We start from the raw sequence: 22,939 nt of genomic DNA, 5'->3' as shown, positions 1-22,939 counted from the left end.
ATTAGTGAAACCCTCTATAGGAGTAGCCAAAACTTGGGAGCTCCACATATGAACTACAGTAAATCCAAACCTTTCTCCATCTTTGACTAGATACTGTTCATAGCCAAAACATATATTTTATTTCAAAATACTACTATCTCCAATTATTAATTAACATTGTCAATAATAATATTAATTAACTGATTTTGTGCACGGTTATTAATATTGCTATCTCTAATTATTAATTACACATAGTTAATGTAGTTGCAAAAAATGTCAACAATTGAGGTTAAATATATAAATTACATATTTATTGAAATTATTTAGATTAATCTAATATTTTTATTAAAACTAGTCAATGAATTTATATTTTATACTCTTTTATAAAATGCTTGAATTGCATTACATATGATTTTTAATACTTTTTATCAAAAATAAAATAACCGATTCAAAATTGTGGTGAATGCCGATTCATTGAATGGTCCTCACCTGATTCTAAACCTGATTCCGATTTTTCAAGCCTCGATTCAAACATTTCCTTCTTATTCTTCTTCTTCTTTTCTGAAAACTTGAAATACCTCAATGAAGTGTTTTATTTTTCCTCTGGTCTGCCTAAATAGAGAATAACAAAATACAATCCCAGCTGAATAAAATAACTCCTGATTCAGGATTTCATCAATCTGACCCTAAAACAATGATCCCAGATAAACAAAATATTTGGACTAAATCCTCTACTGGAGTTTCTTTATCCCAGGAAATGATGGAAGGATCGCAATCAGAGCATCACCATATCCAACTGGATCTGTTAAGCAAAGTATATACTATAAGAACCTTCGTAATAAAATTCACAATAAGCCCATTAATGAAAATGCATCCAAAGATGGCAAACTTACCACCGTCCTCTCGGAGTATCTTGATGACCTCCCCAGATACATCAGACTGGATAAACCAAATGTGAAATTAAATAAATATGACATAATTTGATATAGAAGAAAAAAGGATAAGAACCAGGGAATGGAAAATCAAAACACTACACTTCTCGTTCGACACATGCAGACACAATCACTTTCAAGTCAAGAACCAAACCTCAATTGGGAGCTCGCCACCAAGCTGTTCAACAAAGCAAAGTACTTGGTTCTCTTTCACTATTTGTTTCTGCAGAGTAATCATGCGAATCCTGTCAGTGGAGAATGATCAATGCATGATTGCAAAAGTGTTCTATGATTGCATTCAAGAACTCTAGTGCCATAAAAGGGATCATGTTGCATAAGAGAGGCACCCTGGGCTGATGGAAGGTGTTGAGGTTGGGCTGACTATTAATACAACTCAATCCCAAACTAATTTCTGAACCATGAAGTGCATCCATAGTTCTGTTGGAATTAGATCTTTGGGATGCAAGTTGCCAAGTTCTGTTTCACACTCTTATTTTATTTTTATGATCTCTTATGGGATTATGATCTCTTATGTCCAAAATTCAAATGAAAGTAAGCTTAGTTCTTACAACATGATACGGTACACTTACTACTGCAAGGGTACAAAGTAACTCGATCTTGTTTTCAACAGAATTAGAATAATACACAAGTTACAAAAGATTTGTGGTTAAGTTCATGGTACAAGTCCCATCAGTGTTTGAGATGTAAGCATCTCAAACATAAATAAGTTATAAAATAATTTTTAATAAATGTTTTTGTCCACAGACCTAATGAACAAAAAATTCATCACTGAAGCTAACAACTATATATAAACAAATCCTACCACAGATATACACTATAAACATCAGGTTGAAAGGAAAGACGAAGTTAAAATAGCTACAATCTGGTTGAAAGACAAAATAGGGCGCCTCCTAAAGCGGCTTTTTTTGTTTGGTCAGCCTCTTTGGGTAGGATTTTAACGATGGACAACTTACGGAAACGGGGGGTCTATGACTGGTGCTGTATGTGCAGGAAAAGTGGTGAGACTATGGATCATCTTCTACTGCATTGTGAGGTTGCTAGAGCGCTATGGGATGATGTGTTCTGCAGCTTAGAGCTAGCTTGGGTCATGCCCGCCACAGTGGTTGAGTTCTTGGCCAGTTGGAAAAATCTAGGAGGGGCTCCGCAAATCACAGCTATGTGGAAAATGGTGCCTATTTGCATCCTGTGGTGCTTATGGTAGGAGCGAAATGACCGGGCTTTTGAAGACAAAGAACGCTCTATAGAGGAACTTAGATAACTTTTTTTTAGAACATTATTTTTATGGGCTATAGCTGTAGATTTTAATGGCCTTGGCCTTCATGACTTCCTTGTTTCTTTTTCTTCTTCCTAGGTAGGCGTTAACTCGTGTATACCTTCTTGTAAAGTTGGGCTAAGCCTATTATTATTAATACAATTTTTACTTATATAAAAAAAACATCTACAATCAATCAAAGGAAGAATTTTCATTTCTGTGCAGTTTCCGAAAGCTTTATGTTTGCAGTGTACCCCTCGATGAATTCTTTTTATAGGTAAAATAAAATTTTAGTAATAAAAAGAAGGTTGTAACCTTGATACATACACAAGAAGTATGCAAGAGATCCACCTAACAAGCAAAAGGAAATATTTTCCTTAATTTTTTTAAATAATGAACAGCACCTCTTTACATGAAGGTGGAGCACGTTTTCCCTTTATGGTCCTTGATCTCCTAAAAAAACCCACCTGCACCATTCAAGATTTAGAGCCCATAATTATATAACACTAAGGTATTAAAATTTTTATTGTTACCTTCGGAGACTTAAGTATGACCAAGCCTTCATCTGCAGCTTTTTCTAGAAATGTATGAACCCTCCCTGAAGAAGGTACTGGCTTCAAGATAGATAAAGATAGTGCCGAAACAGATCCATTTGCAGGAGTTTCTGTAGCTGCAATTACATCGATAGGAGTGTGGCTTGGGGGAGGTGGAGGTTTAATTTTCCCAGTCAAGTCCCTCATCACATGTAACCAAAATCCATCAAGCTAAAATATGAACAAGAATGACACGACATATTAGAAAGCAAAAGATTTAGAATGCAGAAAAGATTCTCATATCCCAGTAATAAAAAAAGAAAAGAAAAAGAAACTGAAACTACGCTTGTGTTGAAGAAGAATATACACTTCAACATGCTTACCTTTAATTCAAACTCCGCTATTGAAGTTGTATCACACAGTGCTGTGAGCAGAGATTCCACCTGAAAATGAAATTTGAGGGAAGAAAGTTTTCAAACATTTAAAAAAGAATACAGGAGCAAGTATGTGTATGTATATAAATGTTATGAAATTCTCTGTTTTATAATATAAACAAATATACGGTATCACTACCAGTGGCACAATAAAATTCAAGGACTTCAGAAATATGCCATGCTTAGGTCATCTCAAATTACAGAGAAAATGTTTCTGTCAATAATACATTGATGAAAAAAAGTTATTCATAACCCTTTGCAAAACCCAATTGGAAATATAGGGGATGGTTCACTGCAGTGAACATGTCCATAAATAACTAAGCCATCAATACGTACAGTTTGTGAAAAGATTGCTAACTACTGATTATAAACAAACAACTATATGGATATCACATAAAGTTAAGTACCACATATGTGAAGACAATGTTTTTAAATTGAAGAATTAAAAAGAGCATATAGTTTCGGCATACAACATACAAGTACAAATTTTTATCACATACAATGACAAAGGGAGAGCCAGCTTGCCACATCACTCATCCCTAACAACAAGCATACTACAAAAACAACTTGAAAAGAAAGAAAAGAAATGTCCAACAGATACAACGATTTATTTCACAGTACCAAATTACGGTGACAAAAATTTTAGAAAAAGTTTTATTTCCACTTAGTTTTAATTTTTTTGAAACACAGAAAGATACCATGCCAGCAGAGCCATGAAGTTTAATTTTTTGAAACACAGAAAGATACCATGCCAGCAGAGCCATGAAGAAATAACGTACGCCAGTTAGATTTAATAGCAAACACAAAATTTCAATGACATATATTAGCAAACTACTTACCTCATATGAATTAGGAACGAGCGGGTTTGTCCGACCAGAAAATTTAGTCGCTTCGGAACCATTGTCTCCAGCTCCAGCAGCTGTTGCATCAAAGATAAATGCTTGTTAAATTAGCTGGATAGATATACAGTTCTTTTTCTTACTTTAATATACAACATACAGCAGAAGCAAAAAAAGTTGTTTAGAAAGTTCAGAACCAAGGAATCAATCACAGGCCATTTACTTTCTGACAAGGAGCGTATTAGGAGTGTGACGCCATCTTCACTGGAGTATCAGAGTTGAGAAAGTGTGCGATATGATTATTTAACTTGTAACAAGTATCCATGAAACATAACATAATATTATCACATTAATTCTACAGAAGTCATTGGCAATGAACTAGACTGAAATTGTCATCTTCCAAAGATAGTTCGACCAATTCTCAAATCTATTCAAGCTTCCTTTTATATCCTCGAAATGGGCTAGAACTGGATAATAGCATAATGGCATGTTATGCTGACTTGTTTTCTAAACAAGGTGGGGATTTGAAACAGTCAAATAAATTTAGATCAGAAAGGGCATCAGGATCAGCAACATGAACAATCTTACCCAGCATTCTATTAAGCCTGATAACTTATTTACCACTTAACTTATCAAAAACTTATTTACCACTTTAAAAAAAAAATTCTATCTAGACAACCCAGAGGGGCCGCACACTCAAACAGGAACCAAGCCTCCCGAAATTAAAGTCACTTTTATAACTCTCCTGTTTCCCCTCCTCTCACTTACGGAAGGAATAATGTTTTGTATATAAGTCAATAAAAATAACAGTCGCAGAGTCAAACTAGCTCCATACAAGTAGGTAATTAACTTATGTACCAGAACAAGGAGAAGTATCATTATTTCAGCATAAATTCAGCAGGAATCATTTTCTGATAAGTAAAGACAGAACAAATATGTATGATTGCACAAACATATTTATGGAGGGGAAATGATCCAAAATCCAAGATGTCAAAATAAGGATTTTATTACGAATGCAGGAAACTAATGGCTGTAGATATGCATCTTACGTGTGTATAAATGTGCTTATACAAGACATGCAAACTGAATAATTAACTAACAAGGATAGACAGAAATTAATTAACAACAAGCACTTACACTTCTTTTCTAAAGATGGACCACAATACACAGTTTGTGCATTCTTTGACTGTTGTGAAACTTGTAACGTTACCCCTGCAAATTGTGGTGTTCTCTGCCCTGTCCAAGTTCTTATGCCAAACTGTTTCAAAATACCAGCCCTTGCTTTATTAAAGTTCACGACTGAGATTCTAATATTGGAAGTTCCCAAGCTACCTGAAATAGTAACCACATCACAACAGAACGTACAATATCTTTAAACAGAACACTTTTTTAGGCATTCTCCCCAGATTTATGCATGCATCCAAATAATTTCAATAATATATATCATGTCAAAGGAACAGAGAAGATGACTTGAGAAATGGTATGACTTGCAAGTAATGCACACATTCAAACCAACACTAGAAGTTTTATAAAGTGTGATTTTGACATTTAAAACAGAAATTCAGTGATTTATGCCAGATAAAGATAGGAGAGGAGAAAAGGACAGACTATCAAACCCTAAGAGTAATTAGGATGAGCCCCTGAATTAAAATGTTTTAAACCTTCAATTGAAGAAGGTTAAAATAAATCTAAAGAGGCATTGTATGCTGCTAGCTATGTATAGAATAGTAGCATAAATTAGTGCTAAAGGGAAGTTGATACGGTAGTGCAAGAGGTACTTCTTCCAATAATCATCATTCTACTAGCAATGCTATATTATAGGTCAGGACTCATCCATAAGCCTTTCATAGCCTATGATAACATTATCACTTCACCTTATAGCAAATTGGAATAGATTCCACATAATATCAGGTAAAAAAGTAAATAAGACAGTGCTTTGCAGTTCCTATCCATGAATCTGGCACTAACATGTTAATCTCTCTTGAAATAGGCATTGTCAAAAATTATTCAGAGACTGTTCTTAACAAATGCTAGCCTCAAATGTGAGACCCTAGATGCAATTGAAATTGTTAGTAGATATATATATATATATATATTATATATATATAAACCCCAAGGGGTTGGAAGTGGTGAAGGCATTGGTCTTGGGGTATCACTTCCTTCAAGATCCAAGGTTCAGCACCTCATGGGTACCAACAATCCTTTGGGGCCACACCCCCTTGTGAAAAGCCAGAGATTTAACCAGTTCTGTATAGGGAAACTTCCGAGGGTGAGGTGCACGGGACTGGAGTTTACTCTGCAGTGGTGGGTTCAAAGGGTCCTGCCTCGGAGAGGTTTCCCGACATAAAATATATATATATATATATATATATATATAAGCGTGAATACCAGTGGGCTCAAACATGGGCTTATATTTTGGGAAGGTATTTCTTGGAGACTCCCTACTGTTTTCCCTACCAAGTAGTATGTGAGTTGATGATACATTGGTGTGCTGCATGACAGATCATTGTGGTCGGTATCATTCTTAAATGAGGATGAAATGCATGCATAGATATGGCAGGTCGTTTTCCCAATTGGATTCCAGACAGGATGCATCACACAAACAAACCAGCAATGCCAATGATCCTAAAAAAGCCCGTAAGGGTGGCATGTGACCCAGAAGAATGTGTTCATAAAATGCTCTCACAAAGCTTAGAAAAATTGAATTGGCCAACATAGAGTGTACAGACGAGAAAAAACTAGCCTTTCTTTGTTTTTCTGCTTTTCCCATTATCTATCTCACTTTCTACAATTAAAGAATGACTCTTAGATTTTGAATGTATCCACAAGTCTCCTTCATCGCACTAAATTCTCTACATCCAAGGAGCACTCTGAACCATAGGCTACCCTAACTCTTCAGTATAGTTCCAGACTTGGAAAAGTTTGTACGCTAAATTTGGAGCTGAACCCAAGAAAGAAGATTCTGCACTTACACCTCATTTACAAGAGAGAAAACCCATTACGGTATCATTCAGATAATCATGCATTTTATCCATAAAATGGTTTGAGCCAATGAAGTTTATTTTGGTGCTGTATGCTTTATTCGTCCATATAGAATCTTCCTGCAATATAATTTATGCAAATCTCACCCCAACCAACAAGGGTAAAAAATTCAATCTCCACACCCAGCATTTATTAACAAAAATTTAAAAGAACAGGAATAGAAAATTAGGAGGGTGATGACCATAATCAACCAACGTTCGGGATGAACAATGCAACCCAAACGAACTAAAGTGATTTAATTCAAGAATCTGGATTGCCTTGGTGGGGGGTACAAAAACAGTTGATACACACTAACTAATGCATGGTTATTCTACTTTGAATTCCTCTGCCCACAATTTCAACAAACAGAATGACATACAGCCCAATCTTTCAAATATAACAAAAAATTGATTGATCAAATACCCACTTTTCCAGATGCAAAGATGATGAAATAAAACGTCAGTGGACACCAAGTGGAACCAAATAATACAAGTAAAACTACAGTCATTTGGGATATAAGAGACGGAGAAAGACTCACAGGAAGCCATCGGAAAGTTTGAGACTTCAGAGACCAGAAAATCCAGAAAAGGGTTCAAAGTTTCCAAAAACTGGAAACCAATTGAAGTCTCTTAAACTCCATACTGAGAGAAACTCGGCACAGGGACACCCGGCCGTTAATCCCCTAAAGAGGACAATTCAATTTGCCACAAACAAACGTTCCAGCTGGAGTCGGGTAGCTTGGGCCCGGCGGTGTATCTTTTGATCTTTCCTTTTAAAAATTAAAAATAAAATTATTAAATTTTACTACTTACTTCGTAACCCTAAAATTGTTTTACGGTTAATTTTCTATGCCTATCATAAAATAATTTATGTAATTCTCCTCTTTTTTTTTTTTTTTTTTTTTTCTAGAAGAAGAAACAAACAGTATCATATTTAATTGCATTAATTCACAAGGCTACTATAAGAAGTGCTAGCTCTATAATTAAAATTATAAAAAGTTACTTTATAAAGTGACGAATTTTAATGTGATATATTAAGTATATTTTATAATAGATGATATTTATAATATAACATGTAATATAAAATTATGTAAATTTATAAGGTAGCTTTTGTAATATTTTTTTGGATCACCATATACTATGGTTCTACATGATTCAATATCATTGATTCATTTTCACAAACCACAATCAAATTCACCTAACCAAGTAGAATTGATTAGAGGTTTTGTTTTCAAAATTTAAAAATCTGAATAAAATTAAATACATAAATTAAGTCTTACAGCTATTTTATTGTAATATTTAAAAAAGAGCAGTGTTACACTCACCGAATGACTCCCGACAAGACCATTTGGTCTTTTTTATTTTATTTTATTTTATTTCATTCAGTTTTTCATGTCCTTAAATATTCTTTTAAAAAAAACTAACAATATCATTAAAAAACATTTTGTTAATCACCAATAAAAAAAAATTATGGGGCGGGGGCCATCCTAGAGAAGGATCCTCGGTATGGATCCTTGGTGGGTTGAGCTTTTCTTTTAAAGAAATGGTAAGAATGAGAGGTTTGGATTTAAGTTGAGATGGTTTGTGAATAGTAAAATAAAAATTAAATTATTTATTATTTAGTGTGAAAATTTGAGAAAGTTATTTTGAAATTTAAAAAAGTTGAATTGTTTATTATATTTTGTGTGAGAATTTGATAAAGTTGTAATAATGAGATGAGATGAGTTGATGTGGGTTTTGAATCCAAACCTCTTCAAGTCTCACTTAACAGTACTTTCAAATCTATTTTTCTTTAATTCTAAATCTTGTACATGAAAAACCAAAATCTTTATTTTCATGTGGTTTTTCATGTCAGGATTTAGAATTAAAGAAATAATAATACTACATACAGTCGTGAAATGCGCAAATGCCATGCAGTCGTTTTGAAAAAGAGTAGGGTCCACTATTAAAAAATTAATTTCTTTTCATGTGGGTCCTATATTTATTCACTTTTTTCAAAACGACTGCACGTCGCTTGCATACTCACGACTGCAAACATCATTTTTCAGAAAAATAGACTGTGAACACTAAAAAATTTGTTTGGTATCTAATGTTATCAGGTACGTAGTAATTAGTTCTACAGTACAAATAGCAATAATTCACATAACGCTCACTCATTTTATTGATTTTGTCCCAACTTTCAAGAGATCCTAATCCGTAAATGCATAAGCAATGACACCATCTCTACACCTAAAACCAAAACGCATCCTTTAGATTATATACAACATGTTAACACCTAAAAATAGTGCAACAGGCTAGAAGGGGAGAAATATTCATTCCCGATCTGCTGAGATTATTTGGGCATTGATTGGTACTATATAGAGCCTCCAACGGTGGTCCAATATGATTGTGCGGTGTTCGTACTTGTTTCCATGACAGTGAACGGAAAGTAAATACAATGAATATAAATAGATAGACACAAATTTACATGGTTCGGAATTGAACCTACGTACATAGGTCATTTGGGAAGGTAATCAGTTTACTATAATATGAGTATTTTATAGTCTCTCATATTCGTTGTACAATAGAGATCGAAACTCTATCTTCTAGGAAGATCTTGTCATTGAAATCCCTGTCGTCAGGTTGAAGAAGTTGAAGAAGAAAAAGTCGCAGTCGTCCCTCTCTAGTCGTATGGCCCAAGCTCCTTTTATCCTTTGCACCTCCCTTACTTTATGTTGCATATTCTCTCTTTTACCTCATATCTCTACTTTTTCTCGTTACATTTTTCTTTCCTCTCTTTGTCCCCTCCTTGGCTTCCTTCCTCGTGAGTTCTCTCATATTGGGCTGGGTTTGGAAACCCAGTATGGGCCTGGCCGGGATTCCATGGTACTAGTACAGAAGACACACATATATATACAACGGTTCCAAAGCTATGTGAATTATGGCATGGCTGCCAAACGAGTATTGTATGTATATGTACGTACATACGTATGTATGTACATATACATGCCACGTAGCTGGTTTACTAGCTAGCTAGAACAGGAAAGTGCTTGACTAATATCAAAGATGTCTGAAGTAACGTCATAAAGCTTGTCTGAAAGGAAGACAAGAATCTTGCTTAAAGCATCATGGGCATGGAGAGCTGGGGGAGACAGTTGTGCATATGATGCTTTTGATATCGGTAAATATACATATAATACTTTCCAAAGACACATGCATGATATTGATCATGAGGTCAATAAAGGGAATCCAAGACGAAATGCGTTTTAGACATTCCTTTTTTCATAGCTTTTTAATGATGAGAAGTAAATGATCAACGTCGAATCTAATTATTACCCTTTAATATTCGTGCAATTAAGTACATGTACACAGATAAAAAAAAAAAAAACAAAAAAAACAAAACTTTTAAATAAATTATTCATATAAGCGATCAACGAGCTTTGTTTGAACTCATGTGATCAACGTGATATGACATTTACATGATCAGTTCCTATATATATATATATATATATATATATATCTATATATATAAAAAGTGCGAATCGCCTATGAACAGTGTTTTTGTCTAATATTTTTGTTTAAAATTTTGCCCCTAATTTTATTCCAAAATTACGGTTTTGCCACTGAGAATTTTTCCATTTTGCCCTGTCTCTCCCGCGCGCGAGCCCCTCCTCCCCTCTCTCCCGTTCGTTTCTTCATCTGCTACGGTGCGCCGCCGCACGCCGTCGTTCTCGACACTGCCGCTCTCATTCTCTTCCCCTCCGACCGGCGTCCATTCCCTTCCAATCTTAGCCCCTCTCGTGCTGCCGTTGACCGCCACGAGCGAATCGAAGCCGCGGCCTGTCCGATTCTTCGTCGCCTCCAGTGCTCCGCTACACGCCGGCGTGGCCAACACCGCCCCACCCATTCTCTTCCCCTCCGTCCGGCGTTCCTCCCCTTCCAATATCAGCTCCTATCGTGCCGCTGTTAACCGCCACGAGGAATCCAAGCCGTCGCGGCTCTGTTTTTTTTTTTTTAATTTAATTTAATTTAATTTTATTGATAGGAGCGTTGTGTCTTTATTGTGTTTTATTTCCTTTAATTTTGAATTATGTAAATATTGAATTGAATTGTTACAGTTTTAGTATAAATATAATTTTTTTCTTTTATTAATAGTTTTTGTTTAATGATTTATTAAGAAATAAACTTAAATATATTTTTTTTTCATTTTTGGATAAATTGAATAGTTTATTAATTAACTTGAAATTAATTACACTATTTGAGGTAGATGTATAATTTTTAATGTACTATAGTTTGTTTATTTTTTTTAAAGGAAAATGATAGGATTACTACTCTCCTACTACTCATTTACTACTCTTTTTATATTTGATTTTTTTAAAATTTTTTATTTTACTTAATGGTTAAGGAAGTGATTATTAATAAAATTATATATTTTTTTAATTTTTTCGATTAAGGATGTTAAAAAAATATTTCAAAGAAAATGATAAAAAAATAAAAAACTTGAAATTAACTATGAGTAGTAATTGGGTAGTAATAGGGTAGTAACCCTATCATTACCTTTTTTTAAATGTAAAGGATAAGACTTTATAAAATATATGATTAAATTATTTAATACTTACCACTGTAGTTTTGAATTTTAAAACTGACACATTATATATTTATTTTGAAAATAACAAATATACAGCATGCGTATCCAACTATAATTATTAAGAGTAATAATAGTAGATTGGTTAGTATAATTCAAATTTTCATAAGGAAATAAATTATAACTTCTTAATAATTTAAAAATATAATATGTCATTATTACTATTTTATTTACCCAAATGTGAAAATGTTAAATAAATTAATGCTTTTTATTGTTATTATTTTTTATAGTGTTTCTGTTTTAATAATATTAAAAAGAGTTATGAAAACTTTTGAAGTAAATTAAGATGATCTGGTTTGCATTTTTAAATTAAAAGCTAAACTGCCTTTGAACTAACGCAATAATTTAACATTATTTGTAGTGTTAAATAATATGGTCTAGAATATGTTAATATATATTAGAACATTTTTAATTTTTTCCTTCTCTGAAAATTTATATAATGTTGGAGAGAGTTAGATGAGATGAAATTTTATAAAAAATAATTGAAAGAGAGAAAGAGTTAAATAAAAAATGTTATAAAATTAAAATATTATCAGACACTTAGATTATAATTTTATAATATTATTTTTATTTTAAAATTTAAAAAGATAAATTATATTTTATTTGAAATTTTGAGAAAGCTGTAATGATTATTTTTAAAATTTTGTATTTCAGTTATGTTTAAAAAAGAGATATGATATGATATGAAAATTTTGGAATCAAATCTATTTTCAAATAGACTTTTATTTGAAAATAAGTAAGGGATGAACAGTATTCTTATCAATTTTTCTCTCTCTTTTTTCCTTTTTTCTCATCAAATCCGGTTCTCTTATGTTTTTGCTCTTTTGCCGATTAGGTGAGTTTGGATACTGAGGTTTTTTTTTTTGATAGCTTAGATCCTAATTGAGATGAGATTAGTTGAAATGAAAATTAAAAGTTAAATAAAATATTGTTATAATATTATTTTTTAATATTATAGAAACATTAGTCTTTTAAACAAGAGATTTTGGTAAGGTTAACCAAACAATATTTTATTTTTAGTAAAAGAAATAATCTTAATTTGCTTATGGATGTTACATTTCATTTAAATGCATTCAATTCTTGAGTTTGCTGCCTAACAAGATCCAAGATTCTCATTATATATTATTTTATCTGGAACTCGTAAAAATACTATTGGATATAAGCATTGATATTAGGGTTTATAATATGAGATAAAAAGGGAAATGATTTAGTTAAAAATCCTTATTCATATGCTGCTTGTGATAATATGATGATTTGCTTTACACGATGATTCTATCTGAAATTGGTCATATTTTACTGCCTATTATACATCTTACAATATTTAATAGTAGACAACTGGGCATACGTGCAGCGCACGTTGCCCTTAACTAGTATATATATAATGAGAGAGAAATGATCGTAAACTAAAAATCTCCTAAAAAGAAAAAATGCAAACAAGACCTCATTACAAGAAATAAACTTATTTTCAGCAAATAAAATCGTCGCAAATACTACTAACCTTCGCCGCAAAAACGTTATTCCGGCTAAATAAGTTTGCCCAAATGTCGCTGCTTTTAAACAGCCAAGTAAGACATTATGTGCCAAGTTCGAAAACGGACAGAAATGTTGTACATTTCCGATGAGTACATATCGCCCGAAATATCATCTATATCGCCAGTAAAGGTTTTTAGCATAGTTGCTCAAGTCTATTCCGGCGACTACAAATCGCCAGAAATATAATCGTTGCAGCGAATTTAAGTCGCCAAAAAATTTTCACTATTGGCGATAATTGACATTTGCCAGAAACACGAAGTTGATTATTGCGGCGAATTTAAGTCGCCGAAAAAGTTCCATTACTGGCGATAATTGACATTTGCCAGAAACACGAAGTCGATAATTGACATTACTGGCGATGATATAGTCGCCGCAAATAATTGCAAATAATGTCTCCTCATTACTCGCTGTATTTATTTTCGGCGAGTTACATTCACCAGAAATGGTTTTTTTTTTTTTTCAAAACCCATTCTATTTGCTTGTATTTTGTCGTTGTGTTATTTTCCCTGATGTTTGTAATTTCATAACAGATAATTGCTTGCTAATAAATTATAAATACTAGATTTGGATAAATTTATATCTTATTGCACATATATATTATATGTCAACATCATTCAAATAACCTCGACGTACATATTTAAAATTCACCAAGATTTAAGTGTACGTTTTACATAATACCATCCAACATATCACAATGGAATATAAATTTACAAGTGTTTTTCGTTCAAATTATAAATGTCTAACAGCAAATTGCCTTCATGTACTTTTAATTGTCCATGAAGTTGGTAATTATTAACATATATAAAAGTTGTGGGACTTTTAGCTATCCATTATTAATGATCATGGTTGTAACTACTGATCAACTCATCTTTTTACTGGTGCAATTAGATCTAAGTTGCTCATGATGTATTGGAGAGGAATGGATCATTAACATTTAAATGACTAAATATTAAATATGTATGTATGTAGTAAAGTTGGTAACTCCAATCATATATATATATAAGTCATATAATATATATATATATATATATGATTTTGTTTCCAGCACTGCAGATATATATCCATTCTTCCATTGTAATGCTACTTATCAATCTTCTTCTTCTTCTTCCTCTTATCTTTTTAATTAACTTCAATGCCTTTTTAATTTCCCCCTATTATTCTTCCATGTGCAGTTGAATTAGAAACAATTTTTTTGGTAAGATGTTTTGTTCTCAACCACATTATAATCTAGCTACTTCAATAGCATTTTCTATGTATATATGCAGAAATTAAACTGGCAATTCATGCAGAACATCCTCAACTACCTGGTGAAAGACAATAAATGCATGCGTTTTTTCAATCGGTCTTCTCATGCATGCATGTGAACCCACAATTCTAGATCACTGATATAATCAATATATATAATGTTTCAACATCAATATCAAAGACATTAATTTCTGTAGCTAACTCCAGCCATTCAGATATATATGACTGAATAATCAATAATTAACAAATAGAAAGAAAAATAGATCATTAATTCATGATAAGCCTCAAACCCACCCAAAAAATTTAGTTTTATCTAATTACTAGGTAGGTTATATAGCATATATATATATATATGTTTTTTCAATTAATTTTGATCCTTTAATGCTTATGAGAATTAAGGTACATACATACGTAGGTCTGGTTTCAAAATTAAAATAACTAATTAATTAAGAAGACTGGTTTGATATATATCATTTCCATGAAATTATAAATAGCATAAAACTAGAGTTCACTATAAAAATGAGTACGTATTGGAATATTATTGCAAAAACTAAAATGGTCAGTTTGAGAAAAATTAATATGGGAGGAAAGAACAAACCTTCATATTAAGAAGAAGAAGAAGAAGAATAGAGGAAGTAAATGCATGGAGAGGGAATTTGGAGAAACTGAAGGCCCTCGGAGGCAAAGGGCGAAGGTGCAAATTAAGGCAAAAAAGACAATGATTACTAGAGTGAGATGAGAACCACTTGATTAAGCTAAACAATAGCTGAGACTGTTGCCATGTGATTCTAGATCGACCACCATTAATTATGTGTGACATGATCAATTATATATATATATATATATATATATATATAGCTAGAGTACTAGTTCCAGGTAAATATATAGAAGATATTTTCATGGTGGGAACAAGCGTGCACTGCATTTTATATTATTAGTTGACCTATAAAATCACTTACAATATACACGTATATATAAGTGAATAAATATAATAAAATCACTCAGTGTGCTACAAGCAAACTGAACAGCCAGCTTGTTAATTTCCATCCTAGCTATCATAGTACTATCACAAAATGTTGCATTATTATATATAATTGTTAATATAAATATTAATTTTACTGTATGCATGTCGATTGATCTTTGAAATTATCTAATAATTCATTTGTGTGTGTGTGTGTGTGTGTGTGTGTTTGAATTGTAACATGGAGGATTGATACGAGCATGAACTTTGAGTTTCAAGCTAGCCTTGGTTGTGCTAATTAGTAGGATATATATCCATATGAACAGAGTCTCACCTGCATTTATATATATATATATATATATATAGCTAGAGTACTAGTCCTTCCATGTAAATATATAGAATATATTTTCATGGTGGGGGCAAGCATGCACTGCATTAAAAATGGCTGATCGTGATCATCTAGCTAGAAAGCGTTAGATGGAAGATAATCTCCAACTACAATATTAATAAACTTGCAGTAAACTTTTGTCAATGTGATGAACTCTTTGATCTAAGTCTGGTAGTGGTTGAGCATGCAGATGACAAATATCACAGCAGTTTCAATGTCAAACAAAGACTTATGTGCTGAAAATAAAAGCCACACAATGATAGAGATTTTAATGACTTCTTTTTTCTTTCTCTTGTTTGGGGCTCAAGTACAGAGATAAGAACTTCATATACATGGATTCCATATGAAATGCAGTCATTCGGACTATGGACTGGTAAGTACTTCAAGATAAAATGCAGTAGTCATTCAGTTCTATGAAAACAATATTATACCCGGCCAGGAAACCGATCAGCGGCAGCGTTAGAGAGAGAGAGAGAGAGAGAGATCGGTGGAGCCTAAAATAGTGAAAGAGAAACTCACCAGTGTCGGCTAGGCGGCAAGACAGCAACCGGAAACAACCGTGCGAAGCTGTGAGAGAGAGAGAGAGAGAGAGAGAGAGAGAGAGAGAGAGAGAGAGAGATCGGTGGAGCCAAAAATAATGAAAGAGAAACTCGCCGATGTCGGCTAGGCGGCGAGAAGGTGGCGGTGAGGTGGTGACAGCAATCGGAAACAACCGTGCAAAGTCTCGAGTCAGAGAGAGAGACAAAGGGGCAAAACTTGTAGAGGGGGGGAAATAATAGGGAAATTAGGTGCGAGAGGGTAAATTTAGGTTTTCGTTACTGTGTAGGACTAGATGTCGCCGTAATAAGCAAGATGGATAGGATTTTAGGCTTTTGCGACAATATTATTAGCAGCAACATAAAATCGCCGAAAATAATAATTTGTAGCAGCGACTTTTTTTTAATGATAACGGCTGAGTTGCTATACATAAGCGTATTGGGGACGGCCTTATTAGCGGCGACAATAAATCGCCGGAAATAATGATCTATTCCGGCGATTTTCCTATGGACACAAAGGATTTACCGTAACAGTAAAATAGGCTATTAGCGGCGATATTTACGTCACCGGAAATAAACATAGCCGGAAATGACACTTTTTCTTGTAGTGCCTCTATGAAGAAGAAGATCTTGAATAAGTGTTTCGTTCCCCGTAAGGTCCTACCTACTGCATGCATATACATATACCTCAATGACCGTACTGGAATCATGATTCTGGATCAGTTGAACTTCCATGCATAACGCATGAATCCCATTCTAGCTTTTACCTTTGTATGATCAAGTTGAATAGATATAAAGTGAACGCATTTGTTGTATCCAATGTATAAATTATCAAGTGCGTGCCTCAAGATCATGCAGCATGGTACCAACTTTTCTCACAACAATCTCTTTTATTAGTGATAGTACTGTAACTTCAACTTCCACTCGATCTTTCACTTAGGAGAAGGATATACCAATTGATTTAATAAGCTTAATTAGCAGTACTGTATTCTGAGAGCATTCGATTGAGGCCATGCAACTTAAATTAATCTTTCTCATGAGTTTGGATCATGCCTTGCGTACGTATCATCACTGCCCCAAATAATATTGTTTCTTATTATATGTATATCACTGCATGTCTATATATTCTTCCTGTAGTACTGTTAAGGTGTAATTATAAAGATGTGTTTTTCGCCATTGTGTGAGAGATCGATGGGCTTAAGAATCCGGACGCGACGAATTCACATTTTGCTTCTATATATATATATATATATATAATGAATTAAAAAGGGAAGTTTTTCAAATAAAGAACAGAAAACTTCTAAAGTATTGCATTCTGTCAGTATCCAGAATATAATAGTACTCTTTTATACAGTACTTTGATGCCTATTGGAATCAGTCACTATTTCCTAAGCTCCCGGTAAAATTAAAGTCAATTCATAAAAGTTAGCCTTTATTTATTCTTTTGCATGTGTTAAACCTAAAGTTCTTGTGGTGGTCCGTGGCAAGTTTTGAATTGTCCAGTGGGTTGTGCTCAAAGAATTCTTTAAGTGCTCATGTCAAAACGTTTCTTGGACCACTGCATTAAAGCGGCCTTCAAGAGATCATGTTAGTTTAGGCTACATTTTTGTATGTTGAGATGATATGTTAATAATAACATTTTGTGGGTCTCGTTGAAATGTATTTGAATGTAAATAAGTCGAAATATACATTTAAATATATGAAGTAGATTAAGATGAGTTTAATTTTTTTACGAGAAGTTGAAAAAATAGTGAATTATGTCAATGATTGGTTTGATATAGATTGAGATGAGATAAGTTTGTGTTCCAATTATTGCCTTAGTCCCATCACAAAATTCGGTGTGTGAGAGAGAGAGAGAGAGAGAGAGAGAGAGAGTCTTTATGGAAGATCTGCATGCACGTCATTACTGGTGCTGAAAAAGAGATTGAAAATCAATTCCATTATAAAAGAAAGCAGGTACCATTACAATAAATAAAGTCTTAAACACAAAAGATATGGTAGATAGTTCAAACTTGAAAGCACCCGAACTACATGATTGTAATACATTTATGGAAGCTTAATTAGCAAATGCTGAGGTATTAAGCGCTGCATGATGTGAACACATACGTCTATGTTCACCATAAGAACCATAACAATCCAAAGAAATAATGAACGAAAACTAATGGTAGGGATCTATGATGTTGTCTCTCTTGCGCGCAGCTTGGTTGCTCTCTGCCTGCCTGCAGAAAAAAGCCCACCAATGTTAGCAACATTATAGGAGGCAACTAGAGGTAGAGGGATAAAGCTGGACTAACCCATGAATATGTCTCCAAGTTGCCCATTTTTAGTATTGGAAAATAGAACCTTTTACATTAAAGAAAAAAAAATGCAGGACGTACTCACCCAAAATTGGGGAACATGTCTAGTATGTGTCCCTCGGGGCATTGCATCTGAAACATTCCATTCTGCTAGCGAAGTTGTGTTCATTGCATCCCGACCTATCCCCCACCAACAAAAAGAAAAAAAAGATCACAAATCTTCTCATTAATTATAACTTTTGGCACTTAAACACTAAAGTGTCTTAATTAAAAGCAGTCAAAGAAGAGCAGCCAAAGAAAAAGCAGAGATGTACACAAGACTCTATTTCGATAGGGAAAATAATTATATAAATAAAATCACCTGCTGCAAATCCAATCTCCAGATTTCCAACCAGATCTACCGCCAGCACCGCCAGCACCACCAGCACCAGCACCACCACCAATACCAAAACCTCTTGAGCGGGGAATGTCGGAGTCGTAGCCCCCAGATGAGTCATCCTTAAATGCACCACACTTGAAGCAGCTCGACCGGCTAGCAAAGTTGTGCGCCCCACAGTTGCCGGCGGTGCAGTACCAGTCACCTGGCCTGACATCCGAGCCTGTGCTGAACCCAAAGGAAGACCCACCTCTCCCACCAAACCCCCCAAAGTCACCTCTATCACCGGACCTAGGATCCCCGCAACGTTGGCACGAGTCACGCCTCTGGAAGTTGAGGTGCTGGCATGACCTGCAGTTCCAGTCTCCTGGCCGGCTCATATTTTCTGCATCCAAAAATTCCTGGATTATTTCAGTGGTTTAATTTGAATAATTCACTAACATATTGACATATATAGCTTTTTAAATTATCGAGACTTGAATTTTTCTGCTCTCTTGCTAGCTAGTCCTGATCACTGCACCAGACCTTACCATATCGATGACACCAAACTATAATAGTGTAAAGGTTATTAATTAATTCAACTCTCTTAACTTTAATTGCTGGATGCTCATTTGCTTATGAAAAAAATAAAAAATAAATAAATGAGAATATTGGTGCTCTGCAATAAAAAATGTGGCATGCCAGTACGTATTATTTACACCTAGATCATCATCTCCAAGAGCACTGCCACTAGTACTTCTGCTAACTATAAGATCAAGAAACCAAGATTCAGAAGCAAGAGGCGTGACCCCTCCCAACTATGATTTCATTTTCTTTGATGAGAAAGGACAGTACTTAAGAATTAGCTATATATATGCCTTCAAATTGAGAAGAAAGATAAAAACAAAACAGAGAAGAAGTTAAAGACATTAAAGAACAAACCTCAAGAAAATGTAATGAGTTAAAATAATATCAGAAGGTGAAGAAGGGATTGGTGATAGAATGTGTGACGGGAGGGGTATTTATATTAGAGTTCAGGTGACAGATAAAGGGAATAAGTGGAGGGCCGTGTACGTACTTTTTCGTGCTCTCAACTGGCAACCTTGATAAATGGAATCAAGAAAATCTAAAGGAGTAAAAAAGAGATAAAGGAAAATTCCAGCTACGATTCCAGAGGATATTTTGAACTTTGAATAAACATGACTTTGGCTATACATCAGCTTCTTTAAGGGTTTCTATTTCTAACATGATCAGTAACCTCATGAATGTAGCTAGACACAACCAAGTTGCATTACATTAGTGCATGCTCTTCTTTACATGGTTTTCTCCCCCCCTTGGAAGAAGTCGTCTTTCTTTCCTTTCTTTTTCTTCTCTCTCTCTCTCTCTCTCTCTCTCTCGGAGGAAGGCTCTCGATCTGGATCGGAGGAGCTAGTTTTGGGATATATTGATCACTAAGACTACTTCTTCCTCGCTCAAGTTACTTAATAAAGCTGGTATATCTACCTAGCTATTGCAGCTAGCTTATAATTTTTACTCGCAAATTGAGACCCGAATCAAAATGCATGGAGGTAAAGCTCATTAGTGCAGATGGTTGATTTGGAAGATAAGTATTAATTTTAGAAAATAAAATATAGTTAAATATTATTCGATTAAGCAGTTCAGATCAAAGCTCGATCAGTACTATTAATATTTACGAGTACTAGGTCACAATTTAAACTAAAAACAACGTGCGGAGCTCACTAACATGATATATATAGGTATAAACAACATGAGAGCAACTTTTCTTGTGGGCAAATTAACCTTTGTTAATTGTTAACCTCCGAAGTATTAATAAACTAAAGGAAAGAAGAGGAGAAGAGTCAAACCAATAACCTCTTTCGTACCTACCTTGTGAGTAGTGTTCTTATATCAGTAGTGCACGTAATTAAATATAATTCGATCGCACGACTAAGATTCATGTTTTCTTAACTATGTCGCTGGCCTGATCTTGAAAATGAAAACCAAAATACCATAAATAAGTTTGTTCTGTCTTTCCTTCGATCATCCCACCTCAGCCCAAAGAAAATGGTCCTTTCATTTAGTCTATTCCATAAGTAGCTAGCTGCTACTACGTAGTTTCTTCTAATATCACCGAGACAAGTTTAAATTTGTGTATATTTTATTATTTAATTTATATTTTAACACTCTTTCTCTCCTAATTAAAACTCAAGATCTCTGTTTTGATATTATACAAAATCAGTAGTTGTACTAAAAATTTAAGCTAATAAAAATAAATAAATTTTATTATTTAATTTATATCTTAATACTTTGTTACCCACTAGCAAACATCATTCAAAATAAGTGCATTAATCTACCATAAACCATGAACCCTAGAAAGGCCTATATATATTTGACCAAGCATTAATATGGGACCCTTCCACTAAATGGCACTTTCAAGTGCATGAAATCCCCCACAAGCTAGCAAAACTTAACACATTAGACCCACCACAAAAAAAAAAACAAAAAAAAAAAAAACAAAAAATGTCACATTTGGCTCTAAGTTATTGGACAATGTGGAATCCAAAACAAAGAAACCCCCTACCATGTAATGAATATTCTAAACAGAAAACCCATGAAGAGAGGGCCACATACAACTTATCCCAATATATCCACGACGGGCGGGTTTAAGTCTCTTTCAATTGTTCTTCGGGAATCACCAAAATTGACATCAATAATACATACTGGAAAAAATACATATTGCTTTTCAATTATGAATATTCCCTTATTCGTACTTAAAGTCCTCTGTCAATTCGAATTAAAGAAAGAAAACGCTCTTTAATTTATGAAGCCAGCTCGGTCCAGTTATTGTAGAATAGTTTTGAGTTGTTCTCTTTAGGATTACCATGCACTCATCTTCCTCAATCACAACTAGTCTGACCATTTTCATGTCAGAAACTCATTCTAATGTCTTCAAGAGAGAATATACATAGGTGAAATTAATATATAGTTGCATTTCCTTTTTTTTTTTTTTTCTTCATGCAGAGATATATATCAGTTTGGAAGAAGATCGATTTCGAAAGTTAAAAATAAAAAATAAAACAAATGCACAGAAAAATAAAAAAAGGAAAAGGGAAAAGGGGAAGGCCAATTGGTGAGTTTCAATAAAGAGAGTTTGAAGCTTATGATGGAATAGCAAGTCTTCGAGGTTTCATTTGACCATCTTTTCGTCTTTTTCTTTTCCTTGCTTCTCCCACTACTGCTGCGGCTGCTATTCCAAATTTTTTTTTTTTTCTCTCTGTCCAAAGGAAGAAATGAGGAAGATCTGGCCTCCATTCTCTCGGAGAAGGGTAAAGGAGGGGCAGGAGCAACCTGTAAAGATGAGCAAAGAGAAGTGGGCTGATGATCTGATTCGCTTCGGGAATCGTTTCCATGCATGACCACGACCAACCTTATTGCCTCAAATTTGTCACACTCAATCTACTTTGTGTGCGTGCATGCGTGTGTTGCATGTGTTTTTCAAGAGCATGATACTGTGTGTTTTCCGAAAGAGAAAAAAAAAAAAAAAAAACTGTTCAAAAAGTATATATACATATATATATAGGTTTATATATTAAAGTTATTATATATTAATCAGATTCATTGAATGAAATATTTCACTGACATAAAATTTAGTGAAACGTATTAAATATTATATATCTGGCACTGTTTTAACCAGTGAAATTTTTTTAAGAAAGTTCTGCAATTTCCCCTCCCCCTCTCTCTGAAGTTTTTCTGTGCATGTATAAGCACTCATAAAAAAGAAAAGATTGTGCATCCTATGTTCCCTGCAAAGAATGAAATGGGTGGATAAAATTGCCGGTTTGGATTGAGAGATGTCTCACTATATTTAATTCACAAATCTCACTACTATTCACAAATCATTTCATCTCATCTTATATCATCTCTCAATACAAACGGGGATCTCAAATCCATCCAAGAAGAATACACGCTATATTTCTAACTTTCACAATA

General features: G+C 33.9%; 2 protein-coding genes across 2 annotated transcripts; both read right to left on the bottom strand.

Moving 5' to 3' along the window:
- Nucleotides 1-554: 554 nt before the first annotated feature.
- On the bottom strand, nucleotides 555-7,751 carry LOC109015429 (biotin carboxyl carrier protein of acetyl-CoA carboxylase-like). Its single transcript, XM_018997897.1, has 9 exons — nucleotides 7,550-7,751; nucleotides 5,128-5,322; nucleotides 3,991-4,070; nucleotides 3,101-3,160; nucleotides 2,718-2,948; nucleotides 2,589-2,651; nucleotides 1,066-1,134; nucleotides 873-918; nucleotides 555-781 (listed from the first exon to the last, which is right to left on the bottom strand). Exons 1-9 carry the CDS (start codon nucleotides 7,557-7,559, stop codon nucleotides 711-713), a joined length of 825 nt encoding a protein of 274 aa, XP_018853442.1. The 5' UTR covers nucleotides 7,560-7,751; the 3' UTR covers nucleotides 555-710.
- A 10,436-nt stretch (nucleotides 7,752-18,187) lies between these two features.
- Nucleotides 18,188-19,979, bottom strand: LOC108996099 (TATA-binding protein-associated factor 2N). The gene is made up of 4 exons (XM_018971873.2): nucleotides 19,892-19,979; nucleotides 18,956-19,355; nucleotides 18,680-18,774; nucleotides 18,188-18,516 (listed from the first exon to the last, which is right to left on the bottom strand). Exons 2-3 carry the CDS (start codon nucleotides 19,348-19,350, stop codon nucleotides 18,699-18,701), a joined length of 471 nt encoding a protein of 156 aa, XP_018827418.1. The 5' UTR covers nucleotides 19,351-19,355; nucleotides 19,892-19,979; the 3' UTR covers nucleotides 18,188-18,516; nucleotides 18,680-18,698.
- Nucleotides 19,980-22,939: the final 2,960 nt, after the last annotated feature.

The sequence above is a fragment of the Juglans regia genome, chromosome 7, assembly GCF_001411555.2.
Source record: "Juglans regia cultivar Chandler chromosome 7, Walnut 2.0, whole genome shotgun sequence".
Lineage (NCBI taxonomy): Eukaryota > Viridiplantae > Streptophyta > Magnoliopsida > Fagales > Juglandaceae > Juglans > Juglans regia.
Note: the sequence above shows the minus strand (reverse complement) of the source record. Positions and strands in the feature narration are given on the sequence as shown.